Source organism: Cryptomeria japonica, chromosome 11 (assembly GCF_030272615.1).
Source record: "Cryptomeria japonica chromosome 11, Sugi_1.0, whole genome shotgun sequence".
NCBI lineage: Eukaryota > Viridiplantae > Streptophyta > Pinopsida > Cupressales > Cupressaceae > Cryptomeria > Cryptomeria japonica.
Genome location: NC_081415.1, coordinates 706,944,719 through 706,962,194, shown reverse-complemented (window position 1 = coordinate 706,962,194; position 17,476 = coordinate 706,944,719). Strand labels below are relative to the sequence as shown.

The window sequence follows — 17,476 nt, the reverse complement described above, 5'->3', positions numbered from 1 at the left end:
TGGTATTTAAAAAATCCTATTCTTTTAATGTTTGGCATTTTTTTGATATATGATGTTTATTATATTAGAATAATTAAATTCTTTTTAGTTAGTTACCTTTTGTTCTATTAATGGTCATTTAGTTCTTTTAGTTTGTTTAATTGATTTAGTTTAACTACTGCTTCTTTTATTGGAAGACAGAGTTAGCATTTTAGTTATTTTTCTTTTTAGCTTTTTATCTTTTTATCTTTTTAGCTTCAGTTTTATGGTTCGTTCTTTTTAGAACACCGTCTTATAATTCTCTATATACACGTATATTCATGAATAAATCATTCAATTATTTTTCATGGTATCAAAGTGGGTCGATGGGTGAATTTTTTTAATTTGTAAGTCTCTACTTGGAATTTATTTCCAATTTTTTTTTTAGTCATTAGTGCTTTTTTCAAAGGGCCTACTAAAGGAGGGTTTCTGGGAATCGTGAGCTAGGGTTTTTCTAACAACCGAATTCTCTGGTTTTTGTTTTTTTGCCGGCGAGAGTTTTTTTGGCATCGGACAAAGGTTCTTTTTTGGTCAAATTTGGCGTTTTTCTGCAAACACAGATTGGCGGCAGTGTTTTTTCCGGCAGTGATTTTCGCAGTGGCGCGATTTTTTGTTTTTTGGCGATTTCTTGGTGCGATTTTCATCTTATTTTCTTTATGGCTGCAATGGTTTTCGGCGATTTTCTGGGCACGATTTATTCTACAAATTTTTACATGAATTGCACGATCTGTTTTTTGTCATATTTTGGCATAGAGTGTGATTTTTTTGCCAGCTTTGTGATTGATTGTTTGTGCGGCTATTTTTGTGATTTTTGCAAAATTTTCGGTGTTCGTTTTTGGGTGAGATTTTTTTTGTGAGTGACTTTTCTGGCAGCGCGATTTCACGCGCTCTACAGTTGTTTTCTGCACGTGACCTATTCTAACCCAACCCGTGATTTTTCAGTTTGACCTGATTTGTGGTTATTTCTGCAGATTTTTTGAAGACACGACTAGGGTTTTTGCGCCTGCTAAATCGTGGGCCAATTTTGTTGGCTTTTCCCTAATTTTTTGCAGATTATTTTTTTGATTTGTTTTCAGAAAAATCACTTTTTTTCTGCAGATTGTTTTGGGTTTTCTAGAATCTCGCGCCTTGGGTTTTGTGCCATATTTTCTTGTACCGAGGGATTTGTGCTAGTGCCTTTTTTTGCTGAATATTTTTTTGGGATCTATGGTTTGCAGATTATTTTTTAGATCTTTAGCAAATTTTGACATTAGCATTGGGATTCTTGCCTTGAATTTCATGCCAAGGTTTCAAGCATCTCGATATTTGTGCCGCTTGTTTCTTTTTTTTTTTTTTGATCAATCACAACCCAAGCAGTATTTGCTTTTGACTAGAGCTATGAACCAGTGAGACCACATTTTTGAGGGGCCTCATCCTCATATTTGTTCGGCAATAACACCCTTATATCTCCTTGTGCCGTCCTATCTTCCACGCCTAGGCATCACCTTATCTATCCATTATCTTTGTGTGGGACACATTGGCCTCGAGTAGACTCGAAACCAAGACCTCCTATGTAGGAGGCTCGCAGCTAACCACTGTGTTCTGGGGTCATCCCCTTTTTTGTTTTGATTTTTAATCAAATTCTTTTGTCTCGTTTTTTGTGCCTTCACCAAGTTGACTTGTTCAACCTTGGTTTCTGTGATGGCATCTTTGACCAAAATCATGTTGGAGCATAGTCAGAAGTTCAACAACACCTGAAAACAATACATGATGACGATTTTTGAGTATTGTTGCCTTGATCAAATTGTTCTGGGCACGACTACTCGTCCTGCAGCAATAGGTTCAGACTAGGATAAATTTGATGAGCTCAATCGAGAGGCTGTCATGCTTATCAAGTTATTTGTCATAGATGATCAACTCCCTCAAGTGCCTTTAGGGAAATCAGCTAAAGAGATCTAGGATCTCTTGAAGGGTCTTCATGAAACATCCAACAAGAGTCGAGCTTTCTTTCTAAAGAATATGCTGTTTTCTATCATGATGGATGAAAATACATCTATCTAGGCATATCTTACAAAGGATCAAGGACATTTGTGACCAGTTGGAAGCTATTGGCCGAACCAGAGGAAGAGGATATGGTAGGGATCACACTGAAAAGCCTGCCCAGATCCTACGAGCATTTCATTGACCCGCTCAATATCTCTTCTACTAGTGTTGATTTGAAGTTTCCCGATCTCTGCAACTAGCTTCTACAGCAGGATTGATAGAAGCAACAGTTTGGAAGCAGCGCTAGTTCGTCCTCCACTGAACAGGTTTTCACAGTCCAAGCCTCATATAAGAATAAGGGTAAAGCTCAGTCCTTCCAACAGAAGGGCCAAGGTCAATCGCAGCAGTCTTCGAAGAAGAAAAGTGTCCAGTGTTAGGGCCAAAATCATCTCATTTATGAGACTTCATGATTTTCTTCGAAGGATGAAGGTCGACAGATAAGGACTGAAGCATTCATAATATTATTCTTTTGACAGTCTTCAGGGAACAAAGCAATTTCCATGGACTGCTATACACACTGTGATCATTGACGAAGGCATATCTAATTATTACCAAAGACAACGATTTTATTATTAATCAATGCTGCAATCTCAACCTTAGTGAAGCAGCCATCTCTATGGTGGCTAAGACCGCAACCTCATTAGTTTACAACCACAGGTCATTAGTGGGTAGACATTAGTTTAGGGAAATGGGTTTATTAAGTTAAATAACATTCAACAGTCTTGTCAAAGGCAGACACACCATACTAAGGGTCGCCACTCTTGGAAGGAAGATGACTGATGGGAAAGACATAACCTTCCATCCCATTGAGGAGATATTTATATACAACATATCATCCATTCAATGATGGAAGGAGCAGATCAGATTGAATTACTGGCAATCATTATTGTAACAGCAGATTGGTATGCTGTATCTTACTTATGAACTAAGTGCTTATTTACAGTAATTTTATATTTAAATTCTATTAGGAATAAGGGGCAAATATATGGCCTATAATATAAGCTATTTCATTTATCCTTATACATATAACAGAAATAATGCCAATGAGATTTATAGCTGTTAATAATAGGGAAATTAGATTTTTATGACAATTATGCTTAATTTCATTTATTTACATGTACATTCATAATACTTGAGAGATTAGCATGATGACCTAATCCTTAATCATTCTCTATTGCCCCTCATGAGGATAGGCTGGTTTTGTTAGGGAAAGGCAATATTAAATTTCTCACAAAGTAGGTGAACCCCAAGAGGTGGTATGGACGGGTGTTCTTGAAACTGTTAGGGGGACCAAGAGGTGGTATGGACAGGTGTTCCTGAAACCCTTGGGCCTATTTGTGGAGAATGGTTTTCTAGCACCCTAACATAGTAATTCCCCATCCTCCTTTAGGGTTGATGATTAGGAAATAAGTAAGGTTTGGGAGCTTAAATATGGTAATTATCAATTGTATTATGAATACTAATTCTTCTCTAGTTTTAATAATCTGATTTAAGGCATAATAATGTATAATGATGTATGTTTAATTATTTGGAAACAGGCAGACTCCTAGTAGGGGACATTACACTTGGTAAGCTGAAAATTGTATTGTAAAAAACACCACTTAATTATTTCTTAAAGAAAATATATAGGTTAATAATATTATAATATCATAACTTATTATATTTCTTAATCTTATGATATAGAACATACATTTTCTGTAATATTTTAGCATGCTATTTAATGCAGAGGAAGATGCGGTTGTATCATATTATGGCTCATAAATATTTTCCATATATTTAAAGGTTACTAATTTTAACTGGATGCCAATGTTTTAGCTGACTAAAGGTATTTATTGGGGTTAAATGTTTTCCTAGGGATAGGTTTATAAGATTTCTTTTGAAAGACAAGCTCAAAGATAGACTGCGAAGTACTCAAGAGATCAGCACTGTTGCACATTTTAGATTTTGAGAGAGCTATTATATGTGTGTAATGATGTTCTTGTAGATTTATGGGTGCATTATGTGGAAAGCTTTTTGTCATTGACCCTAAGAATAAATTCACATGGAATTTTTTCAGACTATCAGATATAGGGCAGAACGTGTTGTGGGCACTGGGTCTTTTGGCGTCGTCTTCCAGGTGTGTTGAATTTTGACCATTTATTTTAGGGGATATCTCTAGCAAAATATACATATCTGCAGTCTTCTATCTGCATTGCAACTTACAATTTTCATTAAATTAATTTGTGCTAGTGTTGAAGCAGTAATATTTGTTCCATGCTTCATAAATGTGAAGTTCATGACTGATAATATTTTAATTTTAAGGTTATGGTAGATATTTAGTCATTTTTTGATGTCACAGTATGTGAACTTCATTTACAGGCTACATGCTTGGAAACCAATGAACCTGTTGCTATAAAAAAAGTGCTTCAGGACAAGAGATACAAGAACAGAGAACTGCAAATTATGCGCATGCTTGACCATCCTAATATTGTACAACTCAAACATTGTTTTTTTTCAACTACAGACAAAGATGAATTATACCTGAATCTTGTGATGGAGTATGTTCCTGAAACAGTGTATCGAGTTACAAAATACTACAGTAGGTTAAATCAACGGATGCCATTGATATATGTCAAACTCTATACTTACCAGGTAGGTCTAATGATTGAGCAAGCTTTGTTGTGAAATCTTTTCTTAACAGGATTTACATTTCATGTTCTCTGTATCCAATGTGTTGGAAAGACAATTAATCTCTTATCTGAGACTTGCTCTTATCAGATCTGTCGCTCTCTGGCTTACATTCATGGTGCTATTCGTATTTGCCATCGTGACATAAAACCACAAAATTTATTGGTAAGACATTTTAGTGAATATTGCTTTTGCAGTTTGATTTATTTCCTCAACAGCTGACAGTGTCTATTTTATGAAATGGTTAAGGTCGATCCTCATACCCACCAACTTAAGCTATGTGATTTTGGCAGTGCGAAAATGTTGGTGAGCATTTCTTGTTCCTAGCATACCTTCATGATTTATGCTTTCATAGTTTTTATTTTATAGTGTGATACAGCGACCTTACTAACTCTGGTTATTAGGTGAAAGGAGAACCCAATATTTCATACATTTGTTCGCGGTATTATAGAGCTCCAGAACTTATATTTGGAGCTACAGAGTATACAACTGCAATAGATATATGGTCAGTGGGCTGTGTCTTGGCAGAACTACTTCTTGGACTGGTTGGTAAAATCTGATATCTATATGGTTGTCATCTAGTATTATATATCCAATCTTTTGAAAAATTGTATGCAAGCTTTGAAACCATTCAATTTTATGATGCCATTTTCTTTTTCAAAATAATGAATACTGAGGATGATGAAGGCAATAAGCAAAGGATTTAAAAATATATTTTTGCATTTGGCAGCTTTCATAATGTTAATCTTTAGAATTTATTCACTCAGTATTTTCTTACTTTTTTTCTCTGCTTTCAAAGTTGCTTCCACATTGCTGAACAACTTGTTCTGGAGGGCCCAGAATACTATCCAGTAGACTCTGGAGGGCCCAGAACACTATTCAGTAGACTGGTTTGATTGTTTTTCATTTTCATTTGCATATTGCTTGTATGTTACAAAAACTGTTTGTTGGACATATTGTCATGGATGTCAAAGGAGTTTAATGAATGCTTGCACATTGTTAATTATACAGAAGTTTGGTTTATAGTATGCTCATGTATATTTTACAGTCTGATCATAAACATAAACATCGTACTCATATATATACTCATATATATTTCACAGTCTGCTCATGTATATTCTACAGATCACAGATCTGATTTAGTTAAAGAAGTCCTCATCGTACTCATCCACGTTGAAGACTTGATCCTTGCAAAGACTTGATCATTGCTACCATGGACCAATATGATTATAAATATCCCAGCCTAAATTTATATATACACAGTGATTTCAGTCCCAGTATATATACAAACACAGTATATATGCAGACAGTATGCAGCGATAAACTCAGTATTGACAAAAACAAATAATAAGATGAAACATTTGTGAATGATAAAGAATATACCAATGGAGGGAATTAATGAGCGGAGCCTGGCTCTATTTGTAACTATTGTTGCCTTGAAAGGAATATTTGCTAACTGATACGATTTGTGTAAAAAGATAAAGATATGATTGAAGTTCATAACTATGCTACATGAAAAAGACGGAAATGACCAGTTTGTGGAAGAACATTGATATGAACCTCAACGAATTAGAAGATGACAATCTGCTACAAAACTGATTATCAGATTAACTTAAAATAATAATGATAATTGAAGTCATGTTGCTCAAAGATAGTTATCTTTACAAATTAAAGACATACTTTGTTAATGTAGATCTGTTTAGAACGTGTGGTTATGGAGAGACGTGTTTTAGTTAACAAACTAATTATTGACGCCGGCAAGTGTTGATGTGTTTTTTAGGCACAATCTAACACAAAATAAAATATCCAAAAGTATCTTATCCTCTCTTGAACAAAGTTACTCAAATGTTGAAGATTGGCTTAAGGATCACTTGAGAGAACTCCAAGGTTCTTATATGTTGGGTCATGACGTGTGGATAAGCTCAATTGGTTGTTGTGATTGCTGGTATCACAAGGGGACTTACGTTGTAAATGAATGCTTGAATTGCTGGAACTTGATCATCTGATGTTGCATTCTCGTGATGCTTTCTCTCCTATACTAGCTTGAGTTGAAAAAAAAGGACAAAAGGAAAGGGTTTAGGAAGCCTATTCTAATCCTTAGAATGCAAGAGAAGAGTGAATGATTCGATGGAATCCTACTGGGCGAAGTCTCACCATCAAACCGAACAATTTGACACAAGCTCAGTGCAATCTTCTAAGGTGCAATTCAAAGATGTTCAAATCATTATCATCAAGCAATGATTACCGTTCAAGTTAATTCATAAACAATGGATATATAACAATTTGAAGTTAAGCTCATATCATTGCAGTTGACCACGCAAGGCACACTTCCAATCAGCAAGAGGCCAGTGGTATGGACTAAACGGATTCCACGCAAATGCCTTCAAAAATTTCCTCCATTCAATCTAATCAACATAAAAGTAAATGATTTGAGAAGTAGAGACCATGCAACTTGTTGAAGTGACACATGAATTCACCATAATTTCAATGAAATCATATGCTCTTTACAACAAGTTTTTGGCAACAATCTTCGCCTTCTCCTAGTCTAACTTCTATTCTAATTGCTATTCACTATTCTATTACTATTCTCTTACTATTAACCTTTTACAAATGAAGAGCTTGAGCCTTTTATAATGCTCTCAATACAATTCAATGGCTCAGATCAATGGCCGAGATTTTACAATAAAACCCTAACTAGGGTTTGTTACAACAAACTCTTCTTAGCCAATGAAATAATTACACTGCTTGGACATATATCCTCTTTAGAATATTTGACCAATAGACAGTGGGGATAGGTGCCTCCAAGTTTATGCCATCATGGACAAGTCAGGTACATCGCATCTAGACATGCTGATGTGGGCCTTCTCTAATTGGTGAGTGATGATTGGGACGATGATTAGGATGCCATCTCATCTTGCTTGTAGACTTGGTAGATCATCATGAAGTAGTGTTGAGCAACATCTCTTGATACTCAACATTATCTAGCTTCAACAATGATGATGATGATCCTCTAATTTTGATTAGCTCTTCTGAAACTATCTTCTTGAATGTCTCAATCATGGAAGCGCAAGGTGTAGATGTTGACTTCCTCTTAGTTTTGGATCTTGATATTGCCTTGGAATGAACCCTTGATGTCATAGTTGCTTCTTCACTCCTTTGAAACTTCTTTGTGATATTGCAATGAGGATTCCTTGATTCTTTCATCTACATCCTTGAATGTGGGTATCATGCTCTGGTATTTCTTGTATAGTCACCTTCTTGTGCCTGCCTATTAAGTCCTCTTGAAGATATCTTCCTTGTATCTTGTCCTTGATGTTGAAATTTTCTCCCTGAGATGCTTGTTCCGATCCTCCTCCAACCTGGTCCTTTTGATTTCTTCTTTCACCTCCTGCAAAACAAACAAATGAGCATCAAACACACATGTTATATTCCTTTATAATCTCTTAATCTGACATGATCTCTAATTTTATGTGATTTGCAGGCTTGATGAGTGCATTTAGAGACAACGTCGCTCCTTAGGATAGGCAATGGAAGTAATTTTCGCTCCAATAAGAGAGCAAAGGAAGTAGCCCTCAAACTCATCGTTTAGCTAGTTTTTTATCAATTCCTTGTCTTTGCATCAACTTAGACCTTGTGGTTTTGCCTTCCTAGTGCATAGATGCGTTAAATTAGTCTTAAGGAAAGCCTTAAAAGGGATTTCGCTCCTGGATCAGGGCAATGGAAATGAAATTCGCTCCAACTTGTGAGCAATGGAAGTGATAAGAAACTCAATTCTCTCGGGTAAATTTCACCAATTTCACATTCTTATGCCTCAAAATCGCTATCTCTTCAATGTGAAATGCTTGAAATTGACATCCAAACTGTCTTGGGAAGATATTCGCTCTCAAAGAGGGGCGATGAAGGCAATTTCGCTCCATTCCAAGGGTAATGGAAGTGATCAAAAACTTCATTCATTCTGTTCAATCCATCAACTTCAAACTTAGGTTCTAGTCATACATGTGTGACAATAGGTCAGATTAACCTTAAGAAAAGCTTTGAAATCAACTTCATTTCAATCCAAAGGCATAAGAAGAGTAATTCGCTCTCAATGGGAGGCAATGGAACAAGAATTCGCTCGTAGAGAGGAGCAAAGGAATTTTTTTGTACTTAGCCAAATTCTTGTTCACTTGCTCATCAATTCACTTCTTGATTTTAGGTGTTCATGCGCAAGATTTGTCAAATTCTCTTCACCAAACTTCTTGTAGATGATTTTGCTCCAAGGTAAAGGCAATAGAAGTGGATTTCGCTGCTGAGAAGGAGCAAAGGAAGTGGTTGGAACTTGGATTCTTAGCTCAATCGTATTCAATGTTCTTCCCTTCATTGACTCAAATCTTAGTCCTTTAGCTATCTATGCATGAAAACATGTTGAATTGACCCCAAAGAAGTCCCTAGGAGGGATTTCGCTCCAAAACTATGGCAATGGAAGTGTTTTTCGCTCCTACTGAGGAGCAAAGGTAGTGGATTTCGCTTCAATCAAGGAGCAAAGGAAATAATCTCACACTTAACCAAATTTTGCCCTTTATCAAGTCAAACTTGAAAATTTGTCATCTAGACTAGAGGAAGCATCAAATACACCTCAAAGAAGGCTTTGCAAGCAATTTCTCTCGGTAGACAAATTCGCTCCCAACAAGGAGCAATGGAAGTGAAAATCGCTTCCAAGTAGGAGCAATGGAAATGACTCCCCAGTTGAAGTTTAACACTTTTTCACTTCTCGTCGTTCTACCAACTCAAGTGTGTTATATTATGCTCATATGGGGTCTTAGAATCAAATTCGCTCTCAACCAAGGGCAAAGGAAACAAATTTCACTCCAACTAGGTAGCAATGGAAGTGATTCAACTATTTAACTTATATAACTAAAGGTTCTTTTAGTTCTGTACTCCAGAAGTGTATGAGGTACTTGTTTGGTACATACAATTGTTAGAATAGTTGCACCTTGTTGATGTGTTTTTTATGCACATACGAACACAGAATAAAATACCAAGGTATCTTATCCTCTCTTGAACAAAGTTATTTGAATGCTGAAGATTTGCCTAAGGATCAATAGAAATAACTCCAAGGTTCTTATATGTAGGGTCTCTATGTGTGGACAAGCTCTTGTGGTATGATGTGATTATGCTAGAATCACAAGGGGACTTACGTTTGTATGCTTGAATGCTTGATTTGTTGGAACTCAAGTCCTATCTACTCACCAGGGAGAATAAAGAAATAGTAAAAGGTGCAGGGTTAGAGAGTCTATTCTAGGATCTAGAGTGTAAGAATATAGATGAACGGCTAGGTGGAGTCCTACTGGGTTGGGTCTCACCATCAGGTTGAACAATCTGACACTAACTCAGTGCAATCTTCTAAGGGATGTTTCAAATATGTTCAAATTGTTACACCATCAGACACTGATCACCATTCAAGTTAATGCATGCACAATAGGCACATAACAATTCAAGATTAAGCTCATTCAATGCCAGTTGACCACGCAAGGCGCACTTACAATCAGTAAGAGGCTAGTGGTATGGACTAGGCGGATTCCACATGAGTGCATTCAACAATTTTCTCCATTGAATCTAATTATTTACCATCTAATACGAAGATTCAACAAGAAACCATGCACATTGCAAAGAAATGACATTTTTCACCATATCTTCAATGAAAATGGAGTCTTTTACAACCTAGGCAACAATTTCTTGCCTTCTCTTCCTAATCTACTCTAATTGCTATCTAAGCTTCTAATCTAGCTACTAACTCTTGACTATTAGCCATTCTCTTATTATTCACTATTAACTAACTATTCCCTATTGACTATTGACTAACTATTAACCAACTATTAACCTTTACAAATGAAGAGCCAAAGCTTTATATAGAGAGCTCTTTACATTTCAATGGCTCAAATTGATTTACAATGGATGGCTAGGATTTTAAGATGAAAACCCTAATTAGGGTTTGTTACAACAAACTCCTTTAGCCAATGATAAAATTACATTCAATGCATGAGAACCAATAGGAAACAAGGGTAGGTACATCAGAGTTTGTGCCTTCATGTATAAGCGTGGTTCATTGAATCTGGACATGCAGATGTGGCAGATGTGGACTTTTCTGACTGGAGGAATAGTGACTAGGATGCCACCTTGTCTTGCGTTTGTTGCTTCTTCAACGTACCCTTGCACTGACCTTGGTTGATCGTCCTTCGTCTTTGATGTACTTGATGAATAGCATACCTCTCCTTGACTCTCTTGTGTTTGATGAAGTCTCCTCTTGATTTTGCATAATGGTGATAGGAAGTCATGGTCAAGTCACCTTCTCTAGTAGCTCATCTTGCCTTGAAATGTTTGTATGATCCTTCCTCTGACATTTTGTGATCTCTTAATGTGGTAGAATGAGGACCCTGAGGATAGCTTGCTCTATTGCTTGCAATTCCTTGAACACTTGAGTCTTTAACACTTTAGTCTTCTTCTTTGTACTTAAGGTGTCCTTGATGATGATGAGGTTTGAAGAAGTCGTCCTTGTTCTGGCCTGATCTTCCTCCAACTTGATTTTGTTGATCTGCAAAACAAACAAAAATGGTGTTAAGTACACATGATATATTCATTCTAACATAGTATTTCTCACTTCAAACCATCAACAATAAGGCACTAGGATCAATTTCGCTCTGGACCCTTTGGAAGGTACAAGAGCGAATTAGGAGTTGTTTCAAGTTTTCTCACTTTTCAAATGAAAGCACTCTCAAATTCATAGTTCTTGGGATTGTTCGAACACTAGAATCACCTTTAAGAAGACCTTCAACATAATTTCATTAGCTAAACCCGCTCTCCCAAGGAATTTCGCTCTTGTACCCTTGGAAGGACAGGACCTATAATGAAAATTCACTCTGGACCCTTTGGAAGGACAAGACCTATAATGAAAATTCACTCTAGACCCTTTCCAAGCACAGGCCCTAAAATGGAATTTTCGCTCTGGACCCTTTGGAAGGATCAGGGTCTAATTTGTCATTTATGTTCAAATTCCTAACATTTCTCATGATCTTGTCTTTAGATTTGACCTTTGAATCCCTCTCTCCTGAAGACATCATTTATTTGACCTCCAAAAATGCCTAAAAGAAGGATTTCGCTTTGGACCTTGAGCAAGGTACAGGCCTCAAGAAAAATTCGCTCTGGACCCTTTGGAAGGGTTAGGAGCGAAATTGGCATTTTACTCAATTTTCCTTCATAGAAATTCATTTCTCATCCTTTTCTCATAAAAAACAAGTCATTTGCCTTAAAAAATGCTGAAGAATAGGTTTCGCTCAAGGGCCTAGGCAAAGCACAAAACCTCCTAGGAATTTCGCTCTGGACCCTTTGGAAGGGTCAAGAGCTTAGGTGAAATTCGCTTTGGACCCTTTGGAAGGGTCAGGAGCGAAATTGGTAGATGCTCAAAAACCCTCACATTTCTCATCATTTTTCTTTACTTCAATTGTTTCCAAGGCATGGTAACGTCCTAGTTGAGGTTCCAAGGCATGAAATTAGTCCATATTTGAAGCAAAAGGGAGGGTCTTAGGAAAATTCGCTTTGGTACCCTTGAGAGGGTCAGGAGCGAGTTTTGTCATTCAGTCTCAAATTCATCATTTCCTTTGCTTCAATTCACTTCTCAAGGCAAGTATACATCAATCCTCTCTCAACCACGCCAAAGGAAGAAAGATTTTGACCCCAAACACGGAGCAAATAGGTGTTTAGGAAAATTCACTTTGGACCCTTTGGAAGGGTCAGGAACGAAATTCTTCCTTTGATGCCATTCATCTTCCATTTGTCATTATTTTGCCTTGAACTTAACTTTTCCAACCCTCTTCTTATCATGATTATGCAACTCGCCTCTATCCTAGCTTAAAACAAGGTGAAATAGGGAGTCCTTCTAAGGATTTCGCTCTCGACCCTTTGGAAGGGTCAGGAGCTTAGGTGAAATTTGCTTTGGACCCTTTGAGAGGTATAGGAGCGAAATTGGCTTTTCATGCTCAATTCATCCTTCATTTTACTTTTGTTTTGACCTTGGTCCATGCTAGGAAGGCATCTAAGGGTTTCCTTGCTCAAATTTGGAGTCAAAGAGCAACTATTGACAAGTTCGCTTGTGTACCCTTGGAAGGCACATGACCCCTAAGAAAATTCGTTTTGGACCCTTTGGAAGGGTCAGGAGCGAAATTTGGATTCATGGCTCAATTTCCTCACCTAATCTCATTCAAACTTTCTCTCAAGGCATAGATAGGTCACTTCTTCTTCAATTAGGGCTGGGAAGTAAGTGTAATGGTCCAAGCTAAGACCGAGGGAGGATACTAGGAGATTCGCTCCTGTCCCTTTGGAAGCGTCAGGAGCGAAAACTGAGATCTCGGAAAGCAGGGTAGGTCATTGAGAACCACAAGGCCAGAAGACTCGCAAAGCTGAATGAGGTGCCGACTGTACTTAGTGAGAGGTTTTGAAGCGTCATCCGAAGATCTTTGAAGCCCCATAGAAATGGAATCTGCATCCTCAATGCACACAAAATCCGCCATACGGTCATGGAAGGGGGGCTGAGCTACCTAAGTTCGTGCATTGAAGTCACCCAGAACGAGAATATCTCCTTCAACAGAGATCTGTGAAAGGGTCACCATCGGGGCCATTATGAACTGCATACGGAGAGGCGACAGGAGGAAAGTAGCAGACCCCGATAAAGATGTCCCTTAGGCTGGAGGCAGATCGGCGAACTTGAACCCACATGAATCTAGCTAACTTGTCTGCGAGAACCACTGAAGTCTGACAATGAAACTGGTTGCTGACAAGGCAAGCCACACCACCTGAACTGTGAACCCCACCAGAGGATCGGGCCCCCAATCTAAAGGCAGATAACCAATGAAATCCAGGCACACCCGGAAGGGTATGGGCGGAGCTCTCATGAGTCTCAGTAAGGAATAGGAAGTTAGAAGAACCAATAGCATCCTGTAGTAAGCCCGCTGAGGACCAGTAGGACCCATTACCATTCGAGCAATTGATCAACATTGAGGTCCTATTGGTAAAATGACTGCCCACATCCCGCTGTGCCCATAGGCGTCATTTGGTAGCAACAACATCTCGGGGCTCCCACCCCGGGGGGAAGAGTCACGAATAACAACCTTAAGGTTCCTACTGACAACTCATTTGCCATTGCGTCGAGCAGCTGCAACAAGTGCTCTAGATTGTTTCATTTTTGTAACCTGAGATTTTGTAAGATCTTCATGGGCAAAGGGAAAAGATTCCTCCGGGCTCTAAGAACATGAAGCCTATCCGCAACGATAACAAAACGGAGGAATAGCGTTGAGTCGTACTCGACCCAGGCCTTGTCGAGAGTAATGTTAGGAAGATCGAGCTGCTCATGGAGAAAGGAGTGGCCCGCACACAGAGGATTAGGATAAAGGGAGGAGAGACCCCACACTTTGAGATTAAGTTCGCGGGTCCTACGACGCTCCTCGAAGATCTTGGATTGCACCAATTTTTCAATACCAACAATAGGAGGAGAGCTGTCGCATACTAAAGCCCACGATTTAATATGCTTCTCAGTTTCATTCCTAAGAACGTCATGTTTGCTATCAAAGTCAGTTTGTATTGCCTTCAACTCAGAAAGGACCACATCCTTCCCAGCTATAGAATCAATGTTGTCGTTCAACATCTTTCTGAGTTCAAAATTATCGGCCACAATAGAAGACTGTTTCTCAGACATATCAAGCAGGGACTGCTTGAGTGATAGGTTGTCAGATTCGAGCTTCACGACCCTGTCTAGCAGTTCAGCTAAGGTGGAGACATCAGGAGTTTTCCTTTGGTAGGTGTGCATGGGAGTAACCGGATGAGGGGGGGATCACTAGACAGATCCATGCGAGCCACAACTGGGAATCCGTGAGGAAGAAGCAACACGGGTAGAGAACTCGCAAGAGGACCACGCAAACGCACCTGGGAAGCACGCAAGAGGCTGCGAGGGCAATGCGGGTAACACCGGCCATGCTGAAGGGAAGAACAGGTGCCGACAAGATGTAGGAAAGAGTCGACAACACAGGCGTGAGCGACGAGAGAAGTCGGTTAAACACGAAAACACAAGAACACGAGACCACTAGCGATGACGACGCAGAGGAGGAAGGGCGATGCGGGAAAAACCGACCAAAACAATGGGCGAAGCCAGAGCCACTAGCGGCCCAGGCCAACGCGAGCAACACAAGAATCACATGGGCATCATCGTCGCGGGCAAGGAGAAGAGAGAGAGAGAGAGAGAGAGAGAGAGAGAGAGAGAGAGAGAGCTCTTAGATCAAAATTTCTTGGATAGAACCTCTCTACTTCTAAATCATACCTGCAATGGAGTCTCCTTCACATCTATCAAAATGCTAATAAAAAACCATTTTTATATTAGCTTTTGGGGGGTCAAATGAATTCATTTAGAAGTTTTGTTTTTTATGTGTTTAGTCCTTATTATAAGTGTTGGTGTAAATAAATATTCATTTTGGATATTATTACACTTAAGTTAACTTAGGATAATGCATCTCATCGTAATTTGGAATTGAGACACTTAGGGAAGTGTGCACTTAGGGATAGAGCTTGTAGGAGAAATTCCACCTTTTGTGGTCTTATTTTGCTGTTACACTCCACATTCGGTGGGTCATCCACCTCTTGTGGAATATTATATTATTTCTCCTACCTACCCTTAGCATTTCTTACCTACCCTTGTTTCTCATTGAGCCACATGTCATATTTGTGAGCTCATACATCCATATGGCCTTGCCTATATAAGCAGGCCTCTATTCATTGTATTGGTTAATCCAGTTGATCATTTGTATATTGATGAGAATACAGTTTGTTCTTGTCATTCTATTGTCTCTTTTATGCTTTTCATTGTGCCCTTGATCTTGGCAAAATCCAACATGGTATCAGAGCTATTGGGGCTTCGTTGATCAGTTTTTGGAGACATCGTGGAAGGCTTCTATTTTCGGATTAGGCGATCTTCATTTTTTTGGGGCATCATACAGCGATTTGGACATCACCGTTGAATCCGGGAGGCCATTTCCATAAATTTCGACTATAAAGTCGACCTATTTTGGTGAGAAATTTTTTTTTCCCCATTTTGGCTATTTTCGTACGGATTTCGAAATTTTTTTACAAAAAAATTTATTTTTCAAAAAATAAAATTTCGAAAAATTTCGGAAAAAAAAAAAAATTTTGAAAAATTGAAAAAAAAAAAAAAAAAGGGTTTTGTTTGGAGGTTCGCAAACCCCCCCGTACATAGTACCCGCTGTGCGCAGGATTTGCAGGGCCGCCGTATCTCCGAGCCGCCGCAGGTCACCCGTACCTGCAAGCGCCGCCGCCGCCGTCGCCGTGCTCGTTGCCCGTGCCTGTAGAGCCGCTGCGAACGCCGCGCCACCGCCTCGGTTCCCGACGCCTCCCCTGCCCACCGGCTCCGGCCATCTCCACCGCCTCGGCGACGCTCCGGTAACCTCCTCCGCCGGCCAAAGACTCTCGGCGCCGCCCAGTCGACCCGACCGACACGCAGGAGTCCAATCAACAAACAGACCCCGCCACGTGGCTCGTAAACAGCCCTCTGTACGCCAGGTCATCACGCAACATCGACCGTACGGTCTGCCCAGTCACAGAGCCACGCAGTCATCCGTACGATGCCACGTCATCCGTACAATATGCACAGTCACCTGCACAGTCAGCTGTCCGTACAGTACGGACGCCCAGTCAGTAGAGAGGCGAAGTTTTTGCGACGGTCATACGGTCGTCAAATTTAACAGTGACTTGCTGACGTCAGCGCCACATCAACATTTTTTGAAATTTTTTTGACCCCTCTCCATTGGGCTTTTCAGTTTTGCAGTCCAACTTTGTAAGGCCATATCTTGCTCATTTTTGCTCCTTTTTTGGTGCAATTTTTTTTGAAATGGGCTAAAATTTCATGATCTTCGCAGTGGTGTGGTTATTTTCTGATTTTGGTGCACAGGTTTTTCGGAATTTTCGGATTCTCTCAACTGTACCTGTCCAATCCTCAATTTTGCAACTTCAAAGGCCTCGTTTGAGCTCATACGACCTCCTTTTCAGGTGCCGTTTTTTTTGAAAGTGCTTATTTTTTCATCTACTTTCAGAATCTATGATCAGATTTCAGAGATTTTTAGTGAAAATTGTACTTTTAGATATTGGTCTTATTTGGCCTATTAGGTACTTGTAAATTGCTTGGATCTTAGTCAGATCTCTTGCATTATCAGTTTGAGTCTTTTTTGGCCTTATTGAGGCAGTTGTAAAATTGTAAATCAGAAGTCCACTTTGCCATTTTTGCAAGTGGCCCATTGTATACGCACTACTTATAAAGTGCCAAATCATCACATTTGGGGGGGGGTTCTTTGATTGAGTGAATTTGGGGGGGTTTTTTGTGTGATTGTGCCTCTCTTTGTGCTCCTTCCATTCTTGTTGCAATCAGTCCTAATAAGTTTCCACCATTAACTCCACATAATTATGCATCATGGAAAATTAAAGTATGGAGTAAACTAATGGAAAAGGGTCTCACACACTACATAGATGGAACAATAACAGCACCACCTGATCCTAAGGTTGATGCAATTGCTCAATTAGAATGGCTCACAAAGAATTGCATGGCTCTTGGAACCTTACGCAAGTATGTATCAGATGACCTCATTTTCCACATTGAGAAGTGTAAAACAATTAAAGAGGCTTGGGATATGTTTCAAAAATTGTATGGACAAGTTGATGAAATCAGAGGCTATCAGATTGA

The 17,476-nt window shown here is 39.1% G+C and overlaps 1 protein-coding gene across 1 annotated transcript in view; it reads left to right on the top strand.

Moving 5' to 3' along the window:
* LOC131061352 (shaggy-related protein kinase epsilon) overlaps window positions 1-17,476 on the top strand; it is a 97,112-nt gene that overhangs the window by 29,553 nt on the left and 50,083 nt on the right. Inside the window, exons 4-8 of the mRNA XM_057995001.1 lie at window positions 4,097-4,156; window positions 4,399-4,671; window positions 4,798-4,872; window positions 4,957-5,013; window positions 5,112-5,252. Coding sequence (XP_057850984.1) covers window positions 4,097-4,156; window positions 4,399-4,671; window positions 4,798-4,872; window positions 4,957-5,013; window positions 5,112-5,252 — 606 coding nt within the window. The remainder of the gene's footprint in view (window positions 1-4,096; window positions 4,157-4,398; window positions 4,672-4,797; window positions 4,873-4,956; window positions 5,014-5,111; window positions 5,253-17,476) is intronic.